A 24,143-nucleotide genomic window follows, 5' to 3' on the forward strand; every position below is an offset into this window, starting at 1 on the left:
GCTTGGGCACAGGTGTCATTTTTCCTCTGTATCCTCATGTCACTTCTGTGAGAACAAAATTCTCCAATACTTTGGTAAGAATGCCAGGTAGGCTTGTATGGTCCTTCTGGAAGGTGGCTAGGTGGCAGACCGGATGGCTGAAGTCCTCTCTTCATCTTTACATGGGATACAGTCAGGATAATGGTAAGACAAACTGTGTATCACATCTATATGTGGTTTATCCATCTATATGTGTGTTTATCCATCCTGACCCTGAAGCAGACCCCTTGGAAAAAAAAACAGACTGATACTCATTCCCATTAAGTCCTTGGGTGTACTGCTAAGGCAGATATGATTCTGTGATATCTACTTGGAGATGGAGGACATAGGGAATCTTAGTGCTTTCAGGGAATAATCATGATCCTCACAAGAATATGGATTACTTTAATAAGACTTTTCTTCAATATGATGCAGTCATTCTGGAAGAGTGGATGCGCTTCAGTTATACAGAACTGTTTAAAATGATGCGCAACACTTTGCCTAGGTAGAGTAAGCATAGGTTTTGTGCATTGCAAACTGGATGTGTCAGAATACTTTAGTTATGATGTTTCCAAGATAATTGCTCTGAAAAGTTTCAACAGCTAGTCAGGAATGTCTTGTATGTTAATATTTCATTTGACAGTAATTACCAGTATTAGTTCAACTGACTGTGATTTTGATCTGCCTTGCCTTCCTTCAAAAACCAAAAATTTCCAAGTGGTTTCCCATTTGAGCTCTAATCCAGCTGTTACATTGGATGGAACGCAACAAAGATGCACAACATTGTGCAAATTAAATGTTATAAACTCGATATTTACATTGGTTGAAATCTTGAAGTCTATGTTTCTTAGAAAAAGATGAGGTCACTGACCTTGTCTTCTGCTGTTCACACACCTAGACAAGTACTAAGCATAGTTTCTTCCTGGTTCACTACGGACAACATCCTAGTATGGTGTGAAGTATATATTTGGCCTCAGTGACAAACATCAAATATCAAAACATGATCTAGGATTACTCAAAGAGAGAGAATGTATGGTTTGGCAAGAATCCATATAGCAATACACTTGGACGTATCTGAAAAGGGAGGGCAGAAAGACCATATAATAGGGGAAAATATAATAGGGAAATATAAAAGGGAAAGATGCTGGTTTTCTTTGTTCAGATTGTAGTTTAAAGGCTTTTTATTTTCATTTGTAAGCATCTTCACCCAATGACACTACATTCAGGACACCTGTGGTTTCTCTTTGTACACATAATCCTTCTTGCTTACTTGTCTGATATCATAAGACATACCTTTTCTTTCTCATTAGAGAACTCCTTGGAAATCTGCATGCCTGATTCCTTTGGAGCTGCTCTGTTGGGTGTTAGCTGCAGAATCTCCCTCAGATTGAGTAGGTATTAGCATAAAGAGAGGTAAAGAAAGAGCTGATTTTTGTTAGTGCTAGAGGACTTGATTTCAGTAAGCAAACTGCTTGAAGGTGACATTTCTGCAATTGTAGATGTCAGGACGTTGGGAATTTTGTATAGATAAAGCCATGGGTGTTTTATGGGAAGGTCAGGATGAGATCCACCTAGAATGGACAGAAGAGAGAAGGAAACTCTTCTGATACTAGTAGTGGGGCATTATGAGCTTTGATGACTAACTGCATTTTGCTTCTTTGGCATACCACCATTTCAAGAAGCACCAACCTGAGTTACTTCTGGCAGAGATAAAAAACCATTTTGTAGCAGGGAAGTGTTACTTAAAGGCAGCTTTAAGTTCTGGCAGGTTTACTCCTTGCAGGTCTAAAGACGGTACACCCATTTTCTCTTTTACTCACTGTTGCAGGAATGTCAGGGCTTTAAAGGACTTTTTGTATTGCAGAACACTGCAATGTTCTTGATTGTTACCAGGAGTGTTTTAATGTAGGCTCTTCAGTTTAGTTCATTTTGTTAAAAGAAGGTAGAAATCATTTATTAGTGGTATAAGTTACTTTTGAAAAAGCTATGCTAAATTGTGAATTCTTAGGTAGTAACGGTATATATCCTTTGAACCTGTAGGAGACCTGCAACTGAAATATTTTAGAGATTTAAAGTGACTTTTCAGGCATTGCTAGAATTTCAAGTTCAATCTTAACTGTGCAGTTCACAGAAGGGAAAAATGCTCTACTTTGTTTAACATTAAACATGGATGGAGTTGAAATGAATTATGTTTATTCCACTTGTTAAAGAAAAACTTGGAGCCTATTCCAGCTTGAGATCACGTGCTTTCTGGGAATATACAGGTCTTATAACAAATCTTGGAATGCAAATAACAGGCACATGGCTCTCCTCTGGGTGGGAGTACAATTTGTTTCAGAAAAATTTGGACCCTTAGAATGTCTAGCTGTGCTGATGCTTATAATTTGTGATGAGGTAAGAGTAGTTGGTTCATGAGACTTTACCTTGCAATCTTTTTCAATAATGGCTTTGGGCTTGCAACCAGTGGTGAATGACCAGGATAAGCATCCATTTGGAGTTTGAAGATTTTTGTTTCCTTGTGAACTAAAATCAGAGATGCACACTTTCTTTTCAGCAGACCAAGTGTGCAACCACACATTTTCATTTTATAAAAAATAGCCTTCAGAAAGAAGTCAACTCAGTAAATAGTCATGTTGCTCCTCTTATCTCACATATAAATGTTAATGAGTTTGCACTAAAAGATGGGTCACATCTGTCCATGGTAAAAAGTTCATCGTTTTTGTTACTTTAGTTTTATGATTACCCTTGTAATTATTATGTTCAAATTAGATGCTTTTTCATTTTAATAAAGGTAAGATAAACTGACAGTGTCAAATAATTGTTATATACTCATTAGACAAATCCAGTGTCATCTCTCACAGACTAAATTAATTTACCTTTTTTTCCCCATCAGTAGATCCAGAATAAAATTGCCTCATTCTAAGTGTTACAACAACAAAAAGAGACCTGATTACCCATGTAAAACATTTTCCAAAAGCTGTTCTGCAGAAGAAAGTGCTACATGCCATTACAAATGCTATTACAAACTATGTACCATGAAGCAAGTTGGAAAGGGAGGTTGGCAGAATCATAGATTAATTGCTTTATTTGGCAGACCTGGCAACCCCTCCTTGGCAAAAGTGCTAAGATAGGGCAGCAGGACCAGAGTGGAGGTGCTTCAGCAGAGCTTTTTGAAGAAAGCTTGCCTTCTGCCTGCTTGTTTTATCTTTCTTCTCAATCACAAGATTTATTTGATTAATTTAAAAAAACCCCACAAAGTAAATTGTCTTGCGTGCCCTTTCCATGTTTTAATGTTCTGCTCCTGAACCCCTTTGCATTTGACCTCAACATGCTTTGGACCAGAGCCTAAAGGTCTTTCGAAAGGATTGGCTTTCTTTGTGTCAGAAGGCCAAATGGACTCACCTCTATTTATGTGTGCATTTACCTTTTAAAATATTGTGGTTTAAAAAAAAGGAGCACTTGCACCCTTGAAAGGTCTGTGAGTGGCAGCATGAGGAATGCAGGAGACAACCATTGTGCAATGCTGAGGAGCTGGATGCAGTCTGTGTTCCTGTGTGCTGTTCTGCAGCTGACCCTTGCCACTCACTAAGCTTGTACTTTCAAAAGAAACAACTGTATTTGATGTGTTTGCAGAGAGGAAAATCCTTTCTTTTTTAGCCCCTTCTGCCCAAACAGACTCTCACTCTTCAAGGGCAGATTTGGACTATTTCTTGATAAAAGCAATTGTGGAAAGAGAGGGAAAGATGAGAAAATGGCTGAACAGATGCCCAGCAAATATTTTTTTTTCTTTTTTCCTTTAAACAATATCTCCATAGAAGTTTACCAATTTGGGATTCTGTCTGAGATGACTTAAGCAGGTTTAAGATTATCAACTTATATTTAGTTACCACTAGTTTATTGTGCCAGTGTATCTCAGAGTAGTATCAGGCTCTTGTAAGGAATATCAACTTGAGTAAGCTAAATACTGACCCTTTAGCTAATGACTTGCTTCAGGGCAGGAAGACTCGTGGGACCATGGAAGCAACACTGGCAGTTTTCTTCCGTCACAGGCATAGAGTTAATGACTGTCAGAAAGTGAAAATGTGTACAACACTGAGATTACAGTGTTTTCAGGAGAACAAGGCTCAGTGTGAGACTTCGGCATTACTACCGAACTGAGACAATTAATAAAAGTCATGAGCTTTCACTTCAGCTAAAATTACACCTGGCTGATTATTCAGCATCACAGATGACATTAGTGGATGAATTGCAATTCCCGTCCAGAATTTTATAGGATTAAATGGTTTCCATATTGGAAAATTAATTTGTTATTAATGGTTAGCATATATGATACATTCCTGACTCCTTAAAGTATACTGAATAGTTAACCTTGATAAATCTCTATTATCATACATTTCATATCCTAATGTGCCAGACTGGGTCATTTGCTCTACACACACAAATCCTTTAGTTTAGGATCTTGGTTATGTGTTATAAATTCAGTATCTCCCTGAAACATTATATTGTAACTGTTCACAGCCCTAAACCATCCCCAATGTTTTCTTTTTTGCTTGTGAATAACAACATTCAAGACTGATATATTTCACTGGGTCTCGGATTTCGGTTCAAAACTTTTACATAGCGTCACTGAAGATAAAATAATTTCAGTGTTGAGCTATCTCTGTGTCTCAGATTATCCCTCAATATTGAACATTAAAGTTGAAATCCTAGCAACGACACTTGCTGATGTTTGACTGTTGAAGGTATACCACCAATGTCTTCCTCATAGTTGTCTCACCTTCTCATTTGTTCTAAATGTAGTTAGAAAAGCCATTCACCAAATGTTGGCCCACAGCATAAGCTAGGCTTTGAAGGAAAACATTTCCTGATCTCCATCAGACACAGGCATTTTTCCTGCATCTTTTTATGCTTCTGGAAGTGATTCAATTTTTTCCAGCAAAACCACATCACCTGTGAGGGACAATATCTGTCTAAATGATGAAATCATTTGTGTCCCTATAGATCTATGTTTCTGATGTGCATTTACATGAATGGAAATGAAATACTGGATATATGGATGACTTCATTATTTGAGGCAGACACTGCTGTATATTTATGAGTTAATCATAGAAGAGATGAGCATTTCTGAGCCCATCAGTGTGACTTCTTTGTGACGCTGTTTGTGCCCAACCCCTGGCATTAACAGTAGCACTGCCTGGGTCTCTACCTGGCATTGGAGAACTCCACCTCTTCAGGTAGTGTGCATTTTTTTTTTTTTTTTAAGATAGCAGAAAGTGAAGGTAAAACAGTTAGGGAATCTTTGTCCAAAAAGTTTTATAGGAGAGCTTTGTACAGAAAAGAAGTAACAATAGTTCCAGTTCCTCATGGTGAGTGATTGAAAGTCATTACGTTCGGTATCTTCGGAGCACATTAATTCATTATGCTGCGATTTTTTTTTCCCCTCAAAAGTATCTTGGAAGGCACTTTTTAATGTGTTCTTTCGTAGTGTCTAAGACAGCAACAAAACTTCAAAGCATTAATTTCTAATGTCTGCAATACTCCACCTCTTCCTTTTAGTCAGTAAGAATCCCTCTCCTCACTGTTGTACAAAGTGTTCTTTTATAATAGTCATCACTGGTCTTAAATTGAAATGGAGTATGATACTCAAAGGATGAAAGAAAGTCCATACAGCAACAGCCACTACAAGAAACATCTGCCAATCAGTAGGACTGTTAGACAATAACAGGTTTATTCAGTGTTTTCAATGACCAAGATGATATCCAGTAAAAGGAAAGGTTAAAGTAGCTTTTTTTTTCCTTTAAATAATTTTTCCTGATTTTTTTTCCTTTTCTTTCTCCTCAGAGCTACAGAACAGCTCGTTCAGAGGAAGACCAAGACTCACTGTGGGATGCTTGGGGCTCTTGGAGCGAATGTTCACGCACTTGTGGAGGAGGTGCTTCATATTCACTGAGGCGCTGCCTGGGCAGCAAGTGGGTGAATGCTTTTTGCTTTACTGATAGGAGTATTTAACTTACTTGTATCAGACCATAAGGTCTTGAACCATGCTGAAACTGCTAACTTGGTGTCAAAAAAATTATAGTGGTGTGTTTTTTAATTCAGGCAAGCAGCCAACATATTTGATAAGGCAAGACCCCTTTAAAATATAGTGAGAACCTATCAAAATTTTTTCAATTGCCTGGACAGCTTGTAAGTCTGCCAGCTACTGAAAAGTGAAACCTCCCTACACTTTCACCATTTAAGCAGTAAGACTTTTCATGCACCTGTGCCAGACTACAGCAAATTCACTAGGTTTAGCATCCCACAGTCTCAGCCACACTGAGACTATAAAAGCATCACGTTGACCCAACATGGCATGTTGAGCTGCATAAGAAAAAACAATATTTCTGCAGAGGATACCTTAATGAATCAAATTTTGGGTTGATATTTCGTATCAACAAACCTTCTCTAACAGGCAGAAGGAGAATGGCTTAGTTCAAAGGTGAAGCCCGGGTTCCCAGTCAGGCATCTGAGATTTTATTCCTCCCCAGTTATTAGCTGTCAATGAAATGTGGAGAAGTCATTTGATATAATTTTCACTCTATAGTATATTTAAGTTCTACATGCAAAGTATAGCTATCAAATACTATTTCTATCTACCAAAAGAACAGGTTAACCAGTAAACATGGTAAACACTTTACCAGGTAACAGTAAACATGGTATATATGATAGAGATCTATGATAAATAATATGAAGGAAAACTGCAGATACAAATATTGTGGCTTGCTGCCATCTCTGCTAACTTACGTGTTGTAGTATAAAAAATGCAACACATTTTTCTCTACTGCATATGTTCCTTTTCAATTTCTTTCATGTGCTTATAAACTGTAAGAATACACGCCAAATTGTTACCTACATGGGAACTTTTAATACATGATACTGTTTACTGAGGACAAGAAACAGCACAAGGCATTGAACCAGAAGATCAGAATAGAATATTGTGCATTTTAGTTTAATCTGTGGACAGTTTAGTCTCTCAATTCCAGCAATTATTGAGTTCACAGTGTGCAAAAGCCTGCTGGAGGAAGAAAAGGTAGGTAAAGGTGTCTACTGAAACCAATGAAAACCCAATTTCATTACCCTGGAAAAAAACCCACAAATAGTGCTTCTGCAAACACTTTGAATTTGAGAATTGCAGAGACAGGAATTTACTTTAAATCACAGTGTATTCTTTTCAGACTTACCTAGGAAAATAAGTGATCTTCTATATGTTCCTTTTATGTAAACATGAATCCAGATATATTAGGAGATTTGGGGAATCTAAGTAATATGGGGGCTTGCTTAGGACATCTCTACTGCCCCACTGAGAACTGCCTCAGTAGTTTCTAGAGGGGAAAAGTCTTGGAGATCTATAGCAGTAACAGTAATCATAATGCTCTATAATATGTAAATATAAACCACTCCTTCTGCACAGACTTTCTCCATATGCTTCTCTGTGATTTTCGTACTGTTTCAAATGTCCCTAAGGCAATCTCTGAGAATAAACTAGTAAACCATACAGTACTTATTTTTTTGTACAGTACCTCACTAGTGTCCTGTCAGTACATAAACAATGCTTCCTGCCTTAAGAAACCAACTGCAGACATTGGGCCCATTGAGACAGGGAAAGCCTCTGTTTCCACAATAGGATGCAGGGGTTTAATTAGCTGTGTAACTGTTGCTAGCCACTAGCAATAAATCCTAAATAATGAAATTTTACTTGGAGTTAGCACACGTATCAAATGTGTGATAGTTTGTCCTTTTTCCTGATCTGTGGCAACTGCTAATTAGATAAAGGGTTTAAATGGTTAATTTCTGTGCTAGGCAAGTATTTTAAGACACTAACAAAAAGGCAGAGAGAGCAAGGGAAAGAAACTCATCCAGATTTTGAAGGTGTGAAATAAGTCTTTGTGCCTGAGTATTTCAAACCTGGCAAGGCTAGAACAAAATGTCTACCTCTCTGGACAATTTCTTGCTCAGTACGATTTATCTCATGTATTTGCTGTGTATAATTTAATGGCAGCATGAAGGACAATACTAGATACTTCCAGCAAACAAAAACTGGCAACAAAATTAGATGTTTTGCAACAAAAGAATACAAAATCGTTCTCATCTTGGGATGAATGTCTGTAATACATTATGTCTTCTAGTTTTGTATACAGTGACTTTCAGAGCATTACATGTAAAGAGAGAGCCTAGTGCATCTACTTTAAAGAAATGCAAAGACTAATTGCCCATTCCTAAACACTGAGAGTATATGCAGCTAAATAAAGAAAACTAGTTTTCTTTCCAGTTTTTGTTTGCCAAAGTTATGTTAGTGCTTATGTTGTTTGTTTTGGGAATGTTTTGTATTAGGCCTTTGCAGCTGTGATGAAAGAATGGAAAGTGTTAGTGAGAAATTCTATTTTCTAGTGTTTTAGATGGCAAGAATTTCAGGGTAGGGACTGTTTAACAGTACATTTCATTATAATAACTGTTCCTGTTTATACTAAGGACATTTAATATGACAGAGATATAAATAAATGTGCCAGTCACACAAGCAGACAGGAGTTGTCAGCCCAAGTCAACCATGCACCCTCGTATCACTGACAGTGATCAGCACTGGGTCACTCTGGTATTAGATTAAGCCCCAGGAAAATAGCATTTTGCTATTCAGTAGTTAAAGACTGAGATAAACCTAAAAACATGATACTTTTGATACTCTTTGTTGGTATTAACTCCTTATAACTTCAGATAATTTTACTATCTGTACAAAAGGGCAGACCCCCTTTAAGTGTTACAGTTGTTTGCCTCAACTCATTTGAAAGTGAACCTCCCAACCTAATTGTGTGAAGTATTTCTTTTTATCATTCCAGAGGTCTACTTTTCAGTTTCAATATTTTTATTTTCATGGTTTGGATACAAAGATCATCACAGAATCATAGAATAATTTTGGTTGGAAAAGACCTTTAAAATCAAGTTCAACCACTTACCTCACACTGTGCTCATGAGAACAACAGCTTGTAATCTCAAGACTTTTCCCACCTACTATAGAATATTTTGACTACTTCTTCATCCTGGTTGGGTGGTCTATGATAGATTCTGACCATGAAATCAGCCTTATTGTCCTTCTGCCTGATTCATACCTATAAACACTCGACCCTATCCTCATCATGATTGACCTCTAAACAGTCAAGACACTCCCTAACGCTCCCTCCACTTCTCCTCCTTTGCCTGTCCCTTCTGCAGAGTCTGCACCCATCCAGTGCAGCAGTCGTGTGACTCATCCCACCACGTGTCCATAATAGCAATGATGTCACACTTCCCTTGGTGCACAACGACTACCATCTCCTCCTGTTTGCTGTCTGTGCTGTGTACATTGGTGTAGATGCACTTCAGATGGGTTACTAATGCTGTCACCTTTTGGGGGGAAGAAATCCTGACCCACAAGTGACCATTTTCAGGTGTTTCTGTGGCATTAACCCTTGCTTCCATGTTGCAACAAGAATCTCTATCTCCTGTCTCCACTGAGAGAGCAGACCAAAGGATCTCTCTAGTAGACCATCTCTTGGACATCAGCATGCTGCCCTCAGACTTATTCCTGGCAAGCCTGGTTTTGCCTCTTTTACCCTTCAAATCTGGTTTAAAACTCTCCCAATGAGCCCCACCAATTCTTGTCCCATGACCATTTTCCCTCTTTCTGAGAGGTGTACCCTGTCCCTGGAGTCATAGAAACTGCCCTGCTGCCATGTAAATTGTCCCATGATCAAAAAATCCCAAATTCTGGCAGTAACACCAGGCTTGGAGCCAGGTATTGATTTTCAGGAAAGAGAAACTACTAGTCATCTGTCTCCAATCCATCATGAACTGTCACGCAGCTCTACTGATTAGAACCTGTAAAGAGAACCACAGACCATTCCTGTTTTTCTTGAGGGCCAAACTAGCAACTGTCGTGCTTTTACAGAGAGCTGAGGTTTATTACATATTGGATACTTTGGCTACAAGTACACAGGAAATATATTAGCAGAGCAGGAGAAGAGACACTGCATTATGATCTTTGCCCTTTTCCTCAGAATCTATTATTTGTTGTGGTTGGTCCAGCACAGCTGGAATTTGTCACTCAGTATAGTGATTGATAGTACTCACATACCTTTAATCCAAATATTAAGTGTGTGTTGATTCAAGCAAACTCAAAGACATAAGTGTCTGAATTTTCATTGGATAGCTGATATTCATAGGTATTTATTTCATTTCCTTGTATGAGAATATATTTTCAAATCAAATAAAAGAAATTATCTCTTCTCTTACACTAAGTTCACCCATCCTGGTCCTAAAGATATTATGTGACATCTAAAATTATACTTTACATATTGAGAAGTACTGCAGCAATATCAATAGTGTTTTGCTGTTTCTAGGACTGACAGGAAGATCACAGAATCTTAAGGGTTGGAAGGGACCTTGAAAGATCATAGAATCATATAATCACAGAATGGTAGGGTTGGAAGGGACCATCTAGTCCAACCCCCGTACAGAAACAGATCAACCTAGATCAGGTTGCATAGGAATGCATCCAGGTGGGTCTGGAAGACTGCCAAGGAAGGAGATTCCACAACCTCCCTGGGCAGCCTGTGCCAAGGCTCCTTTACAGTAAAATAGTTTTTTCTTATATTTAAATGGATCTTTTTTTGTGTTCCAGCTTCTTCCCATTACTCCTTGTCCTGTTGCTAGATATCATAGAAAAAAGGGATGTCCCAAACTCCTGACATCCACCATTTATATACTTATAAATATTAATGAGATCTCCCCCTCAGTTTCCTTTTCTCTAGAAGCCCCAGTTCCCACAGCCTTTCCTCATAAGGAAGATGCTCTAGTGCCTCGACCATCTTGGTGGCCCTGCGCTGGACTCTCTTTCTCTCTTTGTCCCTCTTGAGCTGGGGAGCCCAGAACTGGACACAGGACTCCAGATGAGGCCTCACCAGGGCAGAGTAGAGGGGCAGAAAAACCTCCATTGACCTCCTGGCCACACTCTTCTTGATGCATCCCAGGATGCCATTGACCTTCTTGGCCACGAGGGCACATTGCTGGTTCATGCTCATCCTGCTGTCCACCAAGACCCCCAGATCCCTTTCCTCTACACTACTCTATAAGAGCTTATTCCCCAGCCTGTATTGGTACATAGGATTCTTCTTTCCCAGACGCAAGACTTGCCCGTGTTGAATTTCATTGGATTTCTCCCTGCCCAACTCTCCAGCCTGTCCAGGTCTTGTTGGACGGCAGCACAGCCTTCTGGTATGTCAGCCACTCCCCCCAGTTTAGTATCGTCAGCAAACTTGCTGACAGTGTCCTCTATTCCCTCATCAAGGTCAATAGTGAATTTATTGAACAGTACCAGTCTGAGCACCGACCTCTCCTGAGGGACTCCACTGTTTACAGACCTTCAACTAGACCCTGCCCTGGTCAGTCTCAACTCCATCCCTGGAAGGTGATGCAACAATTCACCCTGGGGAATATCTTCAGGCATTTAAAGGATAAGAGAGTTATTAGGAGCAGTCAACATGGCTTTACCAAGGAAAGGTCATGTTTGACCAGCCTGATACCCTTTTATGAAGAGGAGTGATCTCATTAATGTTTACAAATATGTAAAGTGCAGGTGTCAGGAGGATGGAGCCAGGCTCTTCTCAATGACATCCAATGATAAGACAAAGGGCAAATAAGCTGGAATATGTGAGGTTCCAAAGAAACATGAGGAAAAACTTCTTCACTGTGAGGGTGACAGAGTACTGGAACAGGCTACCCAGATGGGTTGTTGAGTCTTCTTCTCTGGAGACATTCCAAACCCACCTAGACAAGTTTCTGTGTGACCTACTCTAGGTGGTCCTGCTCTGGCAGGGGAGTTGGACTAGATGATCTTTCGGGGTCCCTTCCAACCCTTAAGATTCTATAATAAAAGAGCATTGGCCCTAGAATTGAGCCCGTGGGGAATGCCATTGGTGATTGGCCACCAGCCTGATGTGAACCCATTTACTATAACTCTTTAAGTCCAACCTGTCAGTGAGCTGTTCACAAATCTAACTATAGACTTCTTTAGCTGTATGCTGGATATTTTGTACAGAAGGGTGTTGTGAGAGACAATGTCAACAGTTTTAGTAAAATCCAAAAAGTTACATATTCTGGTTTCCCTTAGTCAACTAGATGGGTGACCATAAAAGCAAAATAAGTTAATTAAACAGGACTTACCTCTCTTGAACCCATATTACTTTCTCACAACAATTTGGTGTCCATGCCCTTTCTTCACCTTTCCTTTAGAGGTAAAAGGATACGCTGAAAGAATAAAGGAGACTGTCTTTTCCTCAGAGAAACACTAACACAGAAATTGTATTGAGGATGAGAGTGAGTCATAACACTGTGTAATATTTTGGAAAGAAGTAAGAGCAACAGGATGGTGGAAAGAGAGATGTAAGATGGTGTTGCTGTGTAGACAGCTTCATGCCTGCTGGCACCAGTGGAAGGGGAGGGCTGACACTGCCTACCTAAGATCACATGGGAGAAAAAAGGCCTAGAGCAAACTTGTCTCACGGGTAAAGTACAGAAAACAGAATCTATCCCAGAACAGTGGTTATCAAGAAGTGTGAAAATAAGGAGACTGAAGATTGTCCAGCATTACATCAGCTTTCAAACCCCTACAGTGAACTGTTGCATCAAAATCCACATCCACACAAAGAATCCGTCTCTGGCTCAGTTACTTGGTTATGTGGAGACTTGTTTGTTCAGAAAATGTTTCAAACTTTGATGACTGCCTAGAGTGGAAGGAGATAGTGAGGTCCTCCTCTGCATATCCCTTTCGTGGTCTTTGGTAGTTACAGATAAAGGCAACTTTGGCATGGGGTTTCTATTCTTTCTGGCATGGATTTTTGCAAGGCTTCTAACTCTAGCTGAGTACAAATACACATCTACTTCAGATCTGTGAGGAGAGAGGACTTGAACTAAGTCCCTCTACAAGCTGCAGCCTGAAGAAATAAGTGCCAGGGTTTCAAGCTTTTTACATTAAGAGAAGTGAATATTTTAGTATATTAGAAATTGTTCACATCTTTCAGAAACTTTACTGGAAACAAGTGACTAAGTTTGAAAAACAAAACATGATTCCCAGTAGCTTACTTTTCTTTCATATTCATATGATAATAATTGCCTGTCAAGCCAAACCCTCCGCTACCTTTTTGCTCTGCACAATCCCCTGCAGTGTATATATAACAGGGAAGACTAGAAGTAACTTTTTGTATGCCCTCCAAGATGAACTTGCCATTTCAGATGACTTCTGACTTTTCCACATTACTGTGTGTACTCCTTGTTTGAGTTCTCATCTATACCCTGCAGATGTCAGAGGAGATGTGGTGAATGTATTTAATGATAGGATCTCATTAACAAGGTCCTTTGCAAGTTAAATCCTCTGTGCTGTGGCATTCGGCAAAGCATCCATGCTGACATATGGGCCATATACCATTAATTCAAACCCCACCTAGAGGAGAAAACTCTGTCTGCCCTGGTGTCATGTTAGATTCTGTGTATTTCACTCCAGCAGAATTCATTTCACTAGATGGTTTCAGATTCCCTATTTTAAACATAGTAACAGAATTTAATTGCAAAAATCAAAATTTATGCAAAATTTAAGCTATTAATCAGGAATATTGTCCTGAAGGCAGTGTGAATCTGAAACTCTTCTCAAATCTGTTGTGGAAATATATCAGCTCAGGCTGAAATCAGTTTGACTGCTTTTGGTTGATGGGTGCTAACTGAGAAAGTAATGAGCTTAAACAACAGAACCCCGAAGTTTCGTCTTGGAAAAGGGACAGGAGGAGTTTTGCAAAAGTCATTCCTAGTGTTTGTGAATCATCATAGCACTAGCTGTATCCAGAATTGCATGTTTTTTTCTGAACAACCCTAGCCATTAGCCAAAGGAGCTAAACTGGAAGAAAATCCCAAATTGTTTTGTGACATATGTCTAACAAAAGTACCTATTATTTTCCCTAATGCAAAGAATAATTGAAAAATAAATGTATTTTCATTTCAAAACGGATAATATGAAGAAATTGGGGGAAAAAAAGAAGAAACTGAGACAGTTTGTAGAAAATAAGTTTAAATTTCCCTGGTAGTTCAATGGTTCTGAGGTTAAGAAATTACAGTAATTGAAATTGTGGTAATAACAAGTTCTGTGTGAAGCAGAGAGATGTCTGATGGGTTATATGGCATTTCTGATGGGCAGATCAGACATGTATCAAGCTTACCAAACAAGCTGTTTAGTGTGGTGTAAAAGGCCTGTACTAAGAACTGTCTGCATGCTGTATAATATAATTTTTTCTTGCTACCTAATGATGTAAACCAAGAACACATCTGAAAGTAGTGTAATGTAAACAGGTTTGACTAGCACCACAGTATCTCTACCGGCTTGTGTATATTGCTCAGGAACGACTGGGATAGTAGAGGAGCGGGGGGTTGGTTTTGGTTTTTTTAAGGTTTTCTTGTTTCATAGCCTGTTGCAAATATGATTTTATTTTATACAGCTAAGACTTTTTTGTGGTGCTAAATACTTCATGAATACTTTTCACTTCTCTTCATGTTTCCAAGAATAAAAATGTATTTGAATTAATTATAAAACATTACAAAAACATTGGATAAGTGGTATTTCTACTATGTTTTTAACTGCATTCTTTATCTGCCAAATGTCATCTTTCTGCTTACAGTTCTTCTGAAAAAAGTGATAGGATTTGTTTACTTGTTTTTCTTATCTTGCAATCATTTACACCACTGTGGTGCACTTGCAAAACTTGTGTTTTGCTCTGATTTCCTACTCGCACAGGTGCAACTGACTCCTGAAGGAATTTCACAATTAAGTCCTGTGGATAAAAGCAAGAGTAAGGATGACTTCAGTAAATCAGATTTTATTAGAGTTAAATAACTATGGAAAAAGATTTTACTGTTAAAAAAAGAATGCACGCACACACACACAAAAAAAAAAAAAAAAAGAATGACACAAATGCATGCAAATGCTAGCCTTTCTCTTGGATAGTTCAAAATGGTTTGGATTTCAAAATTCATTCTTGGCAGGCATTTAGTCTTCAAGGAATGTGTACTTGTTAAATTCTGCCCCCCCCAAAAAAAAAAAACCAGAAAAAAAGGAGCTGTGAAATTAAGAAATTACAAATGGATGGAATTTTATTATTTTGAAGAGTACTGTTTAAAAGCCAACCCCTACATTTTGATTTGTACTGAGGATCTCCTCAGAGTATGCTGTCTGAAGTCAAAGAGCACATGAAACTTCACCTAAGGTCAAATACTCAGAATACGTGTAGCTGAGTACTAAAAAGATGTCTGTGTGTTGGCTTTTCTTCTGGGAGCCCTGCCAGCATCAGGGCTGGTATGGGTCTGCTGTGGGGAAAAGAGAGCCATGAAGAGAACACATGAGGACACATGCTCTCCTTGACCTCTGCTGGGCCCAGCTGCTCTTTGGATGCTGTTTTGTAGCAGCGGTCTGGGAGTAGCAAAGGAATTATGGATCAGGGAGAAGTTTTATGCTCTCCTGCTCTCATGGTTGTATGTACTGTACAGGGAAAAGCCCTGTACTGCTTGCCTGTCATTTCATGCTGCTGCAGGCAGGTTTCCTTCCACCCAGTGCACAATTTGTTCCCCAGCAGACAAAGCCCAGCTGCTCAGGCTCTGTCAGTGCTAAGGTGTGTGCCTGGGCAGATGCAGAGCTGTGCCCTTGTGAAATCATTGTGGATAGCTGGGAGACATTATTGATGTGATTCAAGTGCTGATTTCTGGCTCAGCTTTGAACTCTGACCTCCACCCTCATTTATAAACTGATTCCACCTTCTAGAAACATATTTTTAAAGCAAACATAGGAAACTGAGGAGTTGTAGAATTCATATCTCAGTGCCTGTATAGGGACAGAGAGACCTTTACTTTGGAGAATAGGGTTGGTGCAGAATTAGATGATTAGAGATCTTTGTAGAGAAGATGCTGACACGGTAAGCATCAAGTGTTTGCTTTTTATATTCAGTTATTAATGGTTTTGGGTTTGTTTTTAATTTTTGGACACAGGACCTGTGAAGGGCGAAACATCCGGTACAGGACGTGCAGCAATGTGGTAAGTGAAGTACAGCTTTAATATGATACAAATCAACACATATGACAGTCACATCTATATTATGCAATATAATTTGGTAACATGATATTGAGAGTATTGTAGCTGTGTAAACTGCCTTCACACCACAGGACTGTAGGCAACCCCTGACAGTTTCTTGGAAAGCTGGAGAGATTATGGCATAGCACGATGCTAAAACTGTTTGGAAGGGATTACAGTTACAGCCTTTCCAAATAGAATGTCAGTGAAGCTACAGAGTTGCTCTTCAAAACTCCACTAGCAAAATCAAAACCACTCATGTTCCTAGTATTACTTTAGTAACCAGCTGGTTCACATTGGGCAATCTGTCAGACTGGACAATTAAGCAGTTAAGGATTGAAGACAAGGTAGTAAGAGATATACATTTCTCCTCACCTGTGCCCTCCCAGCATTGGAATTCTGTTGCTTATTACAGAAAAGCAGTTGTAGATAGTGTGCATCAGTATTTTGGCCTTTCCAAAGTCTCTCACTTGTTTGTTGTTTTGTTTGGGTTTTTTTAATGTGGGGAATATAGTTTTCAATAAAATAAAACAGGAAACTTCAACTTCTGTGCTCACCAAAGTGAAAGTGTGTTTTCACTGGTGAAAATGGAAATAGTGACTTTCATACGGAAAGTTTTACTGAGTGCCAAGAATAGTAAAAGCTCTCAAATTACACAGAGAAATGTCAGTACAGATGGAAAATGAAATCAAACGTGCACTGGGCCAAGCTTTCTCATGCCTGGTAGGGACATATTCTGAAGCCTTTCAAAAGGTGCTTTGTCTTAAGAAGTTTAAAAGTTTAAGTTGAAAAATTGAATACATTCCTTCATATTTAGCTTATATTTTCTTCAATAAACCACAGTTCATAATGAAAGAAACTGCTTTTATCTGAGTCGTAGTCTCCTATACAGTAAGATTTCTTACACTTCTTCCTCTGAAGTTTGCTATGGGTGTATCCTTTGAGTTCTCAACATCCCTTATCAGTCTAGACATTTACTTCTCTAGCTAATAACAACTAGATTAGTCAATAAATAGGTCTGCTGGCTGAATAACAGACCAATTTATATCTCTGAGGTACCTAGGCTACACCATGACCGTGGAGGGAATGAGAAAGTTGATTTGTGTCAGCTAAGTTGCATGCAGCTCTGTGGAATGCAACACACACACACCCCAAAAATAAAGGAGAGATACTTGATTTGAGGGCAAAGTATTTTCTATTTTTATGTTGATTCTTTAGTTCAATGTTATACTCTTCCACTTATTGTCTTTACTGTACCCCAGTATTCACAGCATCAGTTATTGCAAGGGCACTGCCACCATGGTCAGGATCAGAACTTGTAGTAGAATTCTGCCACAACTCTGGTCATCTTCAGCCCCATGTTTCTGAGGCTACATGCCACTTTGAAATACCTTTTGCAGCACCAGTGGAAACTTGAAGCAGTCTGGGAACCCTAGACTTGCATTGCTGCAAGGAAATCCTTTCTGGTATTGAATTGTGTAGCTGTACCACTGAAATAGTGTTTGTCTCTTTTAGAGAAAAAAAAATACACTTTCTCTTTAATGAAGTCTACTGTCTCTGTCTCCAAAATTCAAGGATGCATACATACAAATTAGGTCTTGGAAACATTTAATTCCATGGCTTGTCTTGGAATTCTGCAGTGGAAAAGACACACAGTATTGTGTGTATTTTTGTTAACTCACACTTTGCCTTTTACGATTTCATCCATGAAGACACTGAAAATCAGGAAGATGGAATTTCCAGGCTCTATGAGACCTACATTTTCATGTTAGGTGACAGTCTGTTGCTTTAAAGGAAAATAAGGGCAAAACCACCCTACACGCTACCTTCCCCCCTTTTGATTCTTGTAGAAGTAAATCAGTGAGTCCTGAAATACCAGATTTCATTAGCTTTTGCGTAACATAAGGGCTGATATTGTTGTTTATAAAATAACTAATCTTTTTGTTTTCTGAAAAAAATATCAAATCCGTTTCTCTCTGAACTGACATGTTTTTCGCTATGTGATGATCCTCTTACAGGAGAGGATGATAGTCACATAAAAGCAAACTCTTTATTTCAAGGATGAAATTGGAGAATAAGAAGAGTACACTGGAGTCTGGCAACGAACACGTTTTCATAGGCAGTATCATTTGCAAGATTTTGCTACAGCTGGTTTTAATTCATTCTGAAGTTCAGTTGCAGGGAGATAGCAAAAGAAGAGGGTAAAAAAAAAGAGGCAGGGAGACAGAATGGTGTGTCTATTTCGTTAGTGATCTGTATTATTCTAGGGATGCTAAAACATTTTGCATTGTATATACTATGAGAGAGATTGATACTGCTCTCTATAAAGCTTCTGAGCAGCCCTTAAAAGAATAATTGCAGTCCAATATGTTCACCTCTTGCATTTCCTGCTGTTGATCAGTAACTGGAAAAATTATGGGTATGAAACCACAAGTGTAAATAGTAAAAAAGGGAATGAGAGAATCTGAAGATGATTTAGGGTTGAATTGCATCTGCTTTTTTTCTTCTTACTATTCGTATTGACTTCAAGTATTTTTGCAACTATTTTAAAATATAGTCAAGGGGAAGAGAGGGAGTAATTTGTTTTTCGTTAGAAAATTACTCTGAGTGCAATGAAAACATGTTTTTGTATCTAGCTGGGTTGTTATACTAACTATCATGCACAATAAACAAATGTATTTTCATACTCTGAGTAGAATTTTTTTGCTAGGTTTTACGATTTTGTTTTGTAGGGGGCAGGGGGACCAGTTTAAGATAGAAGACTCCCTCTTCCTTCTTCTAAACATATTCTAAGTTGCTAAGTTCTTTTCGGGTTTTCCAGCAGGTTATCACACCATCTGATTTGACCTTTCTATTTTTCAATTCTTCTGCTACTATGGGGTTTTTTGCTCTCTCTTCCCCTCTTTACATGAAAATCTATCTGAAGCATGTTTGTTGGAATGTGTACTGTCTTCATACCTCCTCTCTTCATTCTCCTCAATTATCACACCCCTTTTTGTGACTGAAAACTTTTTCTGTCCCTGGTATTTTCCCTTTTATTGCACTGCTTTCTAAATTAGACCAGAAAAAAATGAGATGTGTGAGACTGGCACTTCATTCCCAAAGGACTTTGCTTTTCATATTTGCTTGCTTATACCTGCTAGCATGATACACTACATATAAAGCTGCTCTTGAGACTCTTCAGGACTCTGGATGATTCATAGACTTAAATTCAGTATGTCTGATAATATATTTTTAAAATAATTTTAATATCTCTTTTTGATCTGTCAGTGTGGCAGCTAGGTTCCTTTATGAAAATGTGCTTGTATCAGTTTTTGACTGAAATATTTGTAAGCTTTTCAGGCTGAAATACAAATTACTGTATCTAATATAAATGTTTCACTTTAACATTTAAAAGGTATGAGCACACAAAAATTTTAGAATTACATGAAAATTCGCACATTGAATTCCACGCAAAAAATGAGAGCGTACTTCAAAAAACAAAAAGCATTCTTCTGTCAAATATTTATTTTACAAATATTCCTAATGACAAAATTTCATGGACACTTAGATTTATACTTCATTGTCTGTTTTAACCCCCATCTCCACTTCATATTTATTTGATGCAGAGCAGAAGCATCTGCTGATATTCCCCTATTGTTCATAATATTCCTCTCATGCTTATCTCTGTCAGATGTTACCATGTCTTGGGGTTGTCGGAGAAAGCTGTAATACAAGGCACTCTCAACCTAAACAGCTAAGCATGATCTTAACCTATTTAGAAGTCCACAGGAGTAGATGAAAGAAAAACCTGGTTGCAAGAAACTTAATTGAAGCAGGGCACTCAACAAGACTTTGAGACTGAGTGGAGTTTCTGTTAAATCCCTAGATCTCCCAAGTCTCGATACTTTTACCTAAAGTTCTTATTTAGTCTTGGGCAAGCCCCTACTTTAGAACCTGAGGTTTTCTTCATCAGTAGGGAAATCGGTGGAGCTGAAATACCATGCATGCCTCATGGAACTGATTCAATAAACTCTTCTGTCAGATGTTGCACAGAGTAGTCCAGTTGTTAGTAATTTTTTGCACACAGGAAAAGCTCCAGGTATAGTAAATCATTCTTGGCCTCTGCAAATACACAAGTACATCTATTGTAAACTGTTTTAAGGTTCCTCGACTGTTTCCACCTATCACAGCGTAGATAGGGTCTTCCACATTTCACCCACTAAGTAAACTTTAGAAAGCCTGACCCTCTTTTGTCCCATGAAATGTGATCTACCTATCGCCATCAAGGGACATCTGGGATTCATCTTATCTTTTCCACTGGTTTGTTGATTAATAGAAATTGGTTTTAATGGGATTAAAACATGGAAAAACTCTACAGACCTTGTGAATTACAATAGGGTCAAACAGGAGGTCAAGCTTAAAAATAATTTTGGATGGAGGAAGCAAATGAGGCCATAATAATATGGCTAGCTTTAGGTGCCTAAGAGGTAGAGATGAAACTCCTGTGTTTATTTTAAAATAGGTTTCATATATCAAAGGGGTTTCTGATCTCCTCTAAAAGTATATCTCTATTAATTGCAGTGGAGAAAATCTTGACCTGATAGGGTGAATGGAGATTATAGGTATCTAGCATGGTCTCAATGTCTTAGACTGTGCTGATCTTAGCTGCCATGGAGTTAGTTTTTTCCATAGTAACTAGTATGGGGCTATATTTTGGATTTATGCTGAAAACAGTGTTGATAACACAGGCATGTTCTAGTTATCACTGAGCACTGCTTACACAGTGTCAAGACCTTTCCTACCTCTCATACACCACCCCACCAGCAAGAGGGCAAGGGGTGCACAAGAAGTTTTAAGGTGACACAACCAGGACAGCTGACCCCAATTGACTAAAGGACTATCCCATACCATATGATGTCATGCTCACATATAAAGCTGCGGGAAGAACGAGGGAGGGAGATGATGTTTGGAGAGACAGCATTTGTCTTCCCAAGTAACTGTTATGAATGATGGAACCCTGCAGTCCTGGGAGTGGCTGAACACTGGCCTGCCCATGGGAAGCAGTGAATTAATGCTTTGTTTTGATTTGCTTGCATGTGAATCTTTTCCTTTACTTGTTAAACTGTCTTTATCTCAATGCACAAGTTCTTGTCATTTTTGTCTTTCAATTCTCTCCCTCATCCCAAGGACTGAGAATGAGCAAGCAGCTCTGTGGTGTTTAGATGCTAGTTGGGGATAAACCACAAGAGCCCTCGCAAGCTAAAGGTCATGAAAGAGCCGCCTAGTACTCTCAGAGTTAGAGAAGAAACAGTTGCTTCCTATTCACTGGAAATTTTCTTCCCTAAAAAGTCTTAATGAATAGGAAGTTTGAAGATAAATGGACTTAGATAAGACTTTTGAGTTTATTAGTTCTTTCTGATTTTTCAAGGAGTACAATGACAGCTGTTCCTCATGTCTGCAGGGGCCCACAGATAATTTCCAAAAGAAAACAAAACTGGTAAGACTTGAATATAAAGCTGGAGTAACCTGCAGGACTGTAGTGTTTTTGTGGCCAGATACCAGTGCTGCTACATGCTCCAAGCCAAACACCGGCCATACAGATGTGGTTAGCAAAATACCTCACAGAACTACGTAATCCATGCAAAGATATTCTACCTTGGATTCACTGCTACACTAATTTGGCCCATGACTTCTAGCTGTCTCAAAATGTGAGCACGCGCTGGTCTGTCAGTCTGTTGTGCAAATAGATGAACTGCATACTGTTAAATAACTTCTAGTATCAGGCCTGTAGATGTACTAAAAAGCAATTTAATTTAAGCAAATGAAACAACACTAGCTGGCGCTAGCTGGTGCTAGCTGGCTGGCTGTAGAGGACCCTCTTCCACCAAGCCTCCATGCATATACTGAAAGCAGTCTCATTTTTTTAAAAGGGAAAAAGCTTTTGGGAAGTAAGAGACTAGTCACTCCTGTCCAGCAGCCAGTCACAGGGAGACTGCCACAAAACAGCAAACACTCTTCAAGTGTGCAAAGTGTTTAGAAGAAAGTAGCAATTTACCACTTAAAAAAAATATGTAACAAAACACTGGCATTGCCTTATCTGTTATTTCAGTACCTAGAATACTCATCTATAGACTGTGAGCTTATCTGTCTCTCATACCTCAGAATCACAGAATTGTAGCATTATAGGAGTTGGAAGGGACCTCTAAAAAACATCTAGTCCAACCCCTCTGCTAAAGCAGGTCCACCTAGGTTAGGTCACGCTGGAATGTATCCAGGTGGGTTTTGAAAACCTCCAGAGAAGACGACTCCACAACTCCCTGGGCAGATTGTTCCAGTGCTCCCTGACCCTCACAGTAAAGTTGTTTTCCTTAATTTTAAATGGAACTTTTTGTATTCTAGCATCTTTCTATTGCCCCTTGTGCTGTCAATAGATACAACAGCAAAAAAAGTGCCATCCCATCATCTTCACATAGACCTTTTAAATGCTTTTAAGTATTAAGGAGGTTCCCCCTCAACCTCCTCTTTCCCAGGCTGAACCGTCCCAGTTCTCTCAGCCTTTCTACGTAAGAAAGATGCTCCAGCCCTCCTGATCATCTTGGTGGCCCTACACTGGGCTCTCTCCAGAAGTTCCCTGTCTCTTGAGCTGGGAAGCGCAAAATTGGACACAGGATCCCAGATGATCAGGCAGTTCTCCCAGTTCGATGTCATTAGCCAACTTGCTGAGGGTATACTCTGTTTCTTTGTCCAGGAAATTGAAGATATTTAACAAGATTGGCCCCAGAACCCATCCCTGAGGAACTTCACTGGCCAGAGGCCTCCAACTCGATTCTGTGCCATTGATCACCACCCTCTGGGTTCTGCCATTCAGCCAGCTCTCGATCCACCTCACTGTCCACTCATTCAAGCCACACTGCTTGAGCTTTTTGATGAGGATGTTATGGGAGACAGTGTCAAAAGCCTTGCTGAAGTCAAGGCAGATGGTCGGTGGTGCTCCACTCATCTAGCCAGCCAGTTATACACTTGCAGAAGGTTATCAGGTTGGTCAAACAGGATTTCCCCTTGATAAATCCATTTTTACTCTCTCTGACAACCATCTTTTCCTTCATGTCTTTTAAAATAGCATCGAGGATGAGTTACTTCATCACCTTTCTAGGGATGGAGTTGAGGCTGACCAGACTGTAGTTTCCTGAGTCTTCCTTCTTGCCCTTTTTGAAGACTAGAGTGACATTGGCCTTCCTCTAGTCCTCAGACACCTTACCTGTGCTCCACAATCATTCAAAAATTATGGAAAGCAGTGCAACAATAAAATCAGTCACCTCCAAGATGATTCCAGAAAGCCTAGCACGATGAGGCTCTGATCTCCACGTGCCATATAGTACGAACAACAAGTAACAAGTTTTAAAATAAAAAAATAAAATGGAGAAGAGATTAATAAGCAATGCCCAACTCTGTGTAGTTCCTGCTTTTTCAGTTTCAGTGACTTGTGTCAACATCGCCCATTTTGATATGAAAAAAACATTACACTGGTTTTTCAAGTGTCGTGTGTAGTTGCAAATACCTGTGCTTTCTTAATTGGAAAGAAAGTTTTCCACTAAAGGAAAGGGATCTTCAAGGCCTTTAGGTAGATTTAGGATTCAGGATTTCAGTGGTAGAAAAATGGTGGGCCAGACTGTGACCCTTTTTCATATCTGAATGCCAAGATAAGTATGCGTGTCTGTGTTTCTTACTGCTTGAATGTGTACTTTAACTGGCTTCAAGTTTCACATTAAAATTTTTTTTAAACACAAGCTTCACTATTTAAATCCATTGTTTGATTTTGATCATGATATCAAAGACTAGAAGTATTTAACATTGGTCCTGGTCACCTGCCGTGTCCTGAAAGCTTGTTATGTTGACTGTACATTTTTTCTTTCTTTGATTTAAAAATTACATCCATCACAACAAACGTAGTATTGAATACTTTACAAAGCAG

General features: G+C 39.0%; 1 protein-coding gene across 5 annotated transcripts in view; it reads left to right on the forward strand.

Annotated features, from left to right (window-relative positions):
* Positions 1-24,143, forward strand: part of ADAMTSL1 (ADAMTS like 1) — a 418,285-nt gene that overhangs the window by 237,416 nt on the left and 156,726 nt on the right. For 3 of the 5 annotated variants that reach the window (XM_062017375.1, XM_062017376.1, XM_062017377.1), the window contains 2 exons: positions 5,860-5,987; positions 16,108-16,153. In XM_062017375.1, the coding sequence (XP_061873359.1) occupies positions 5,860-5,987; positions 16,108-16,153 (174 nt within the window). Of the gene's footprint in view, positions 1-5,859; positions 5,988-16,107; positions 16,154-24,143 lie in introns of those variants that run through there. The other 2 variants (XM_062017379.1, XM_062017378.1) reach the window with 2 other exon arrangements.

Source organism: Colius striatus, chromosome Z (assembly GCF_028858725.1).
Source record: "Colius striatus isolate bColStr4 chromosome Z, bColStr4.1.hap1, whole genome shotgun sequence".
NCBI classification, from domain to species: Eukaryota; Metazoa; Chordata; class Aves; order Coliiformes; family Coliidae; genus Colius; species Colius striatus.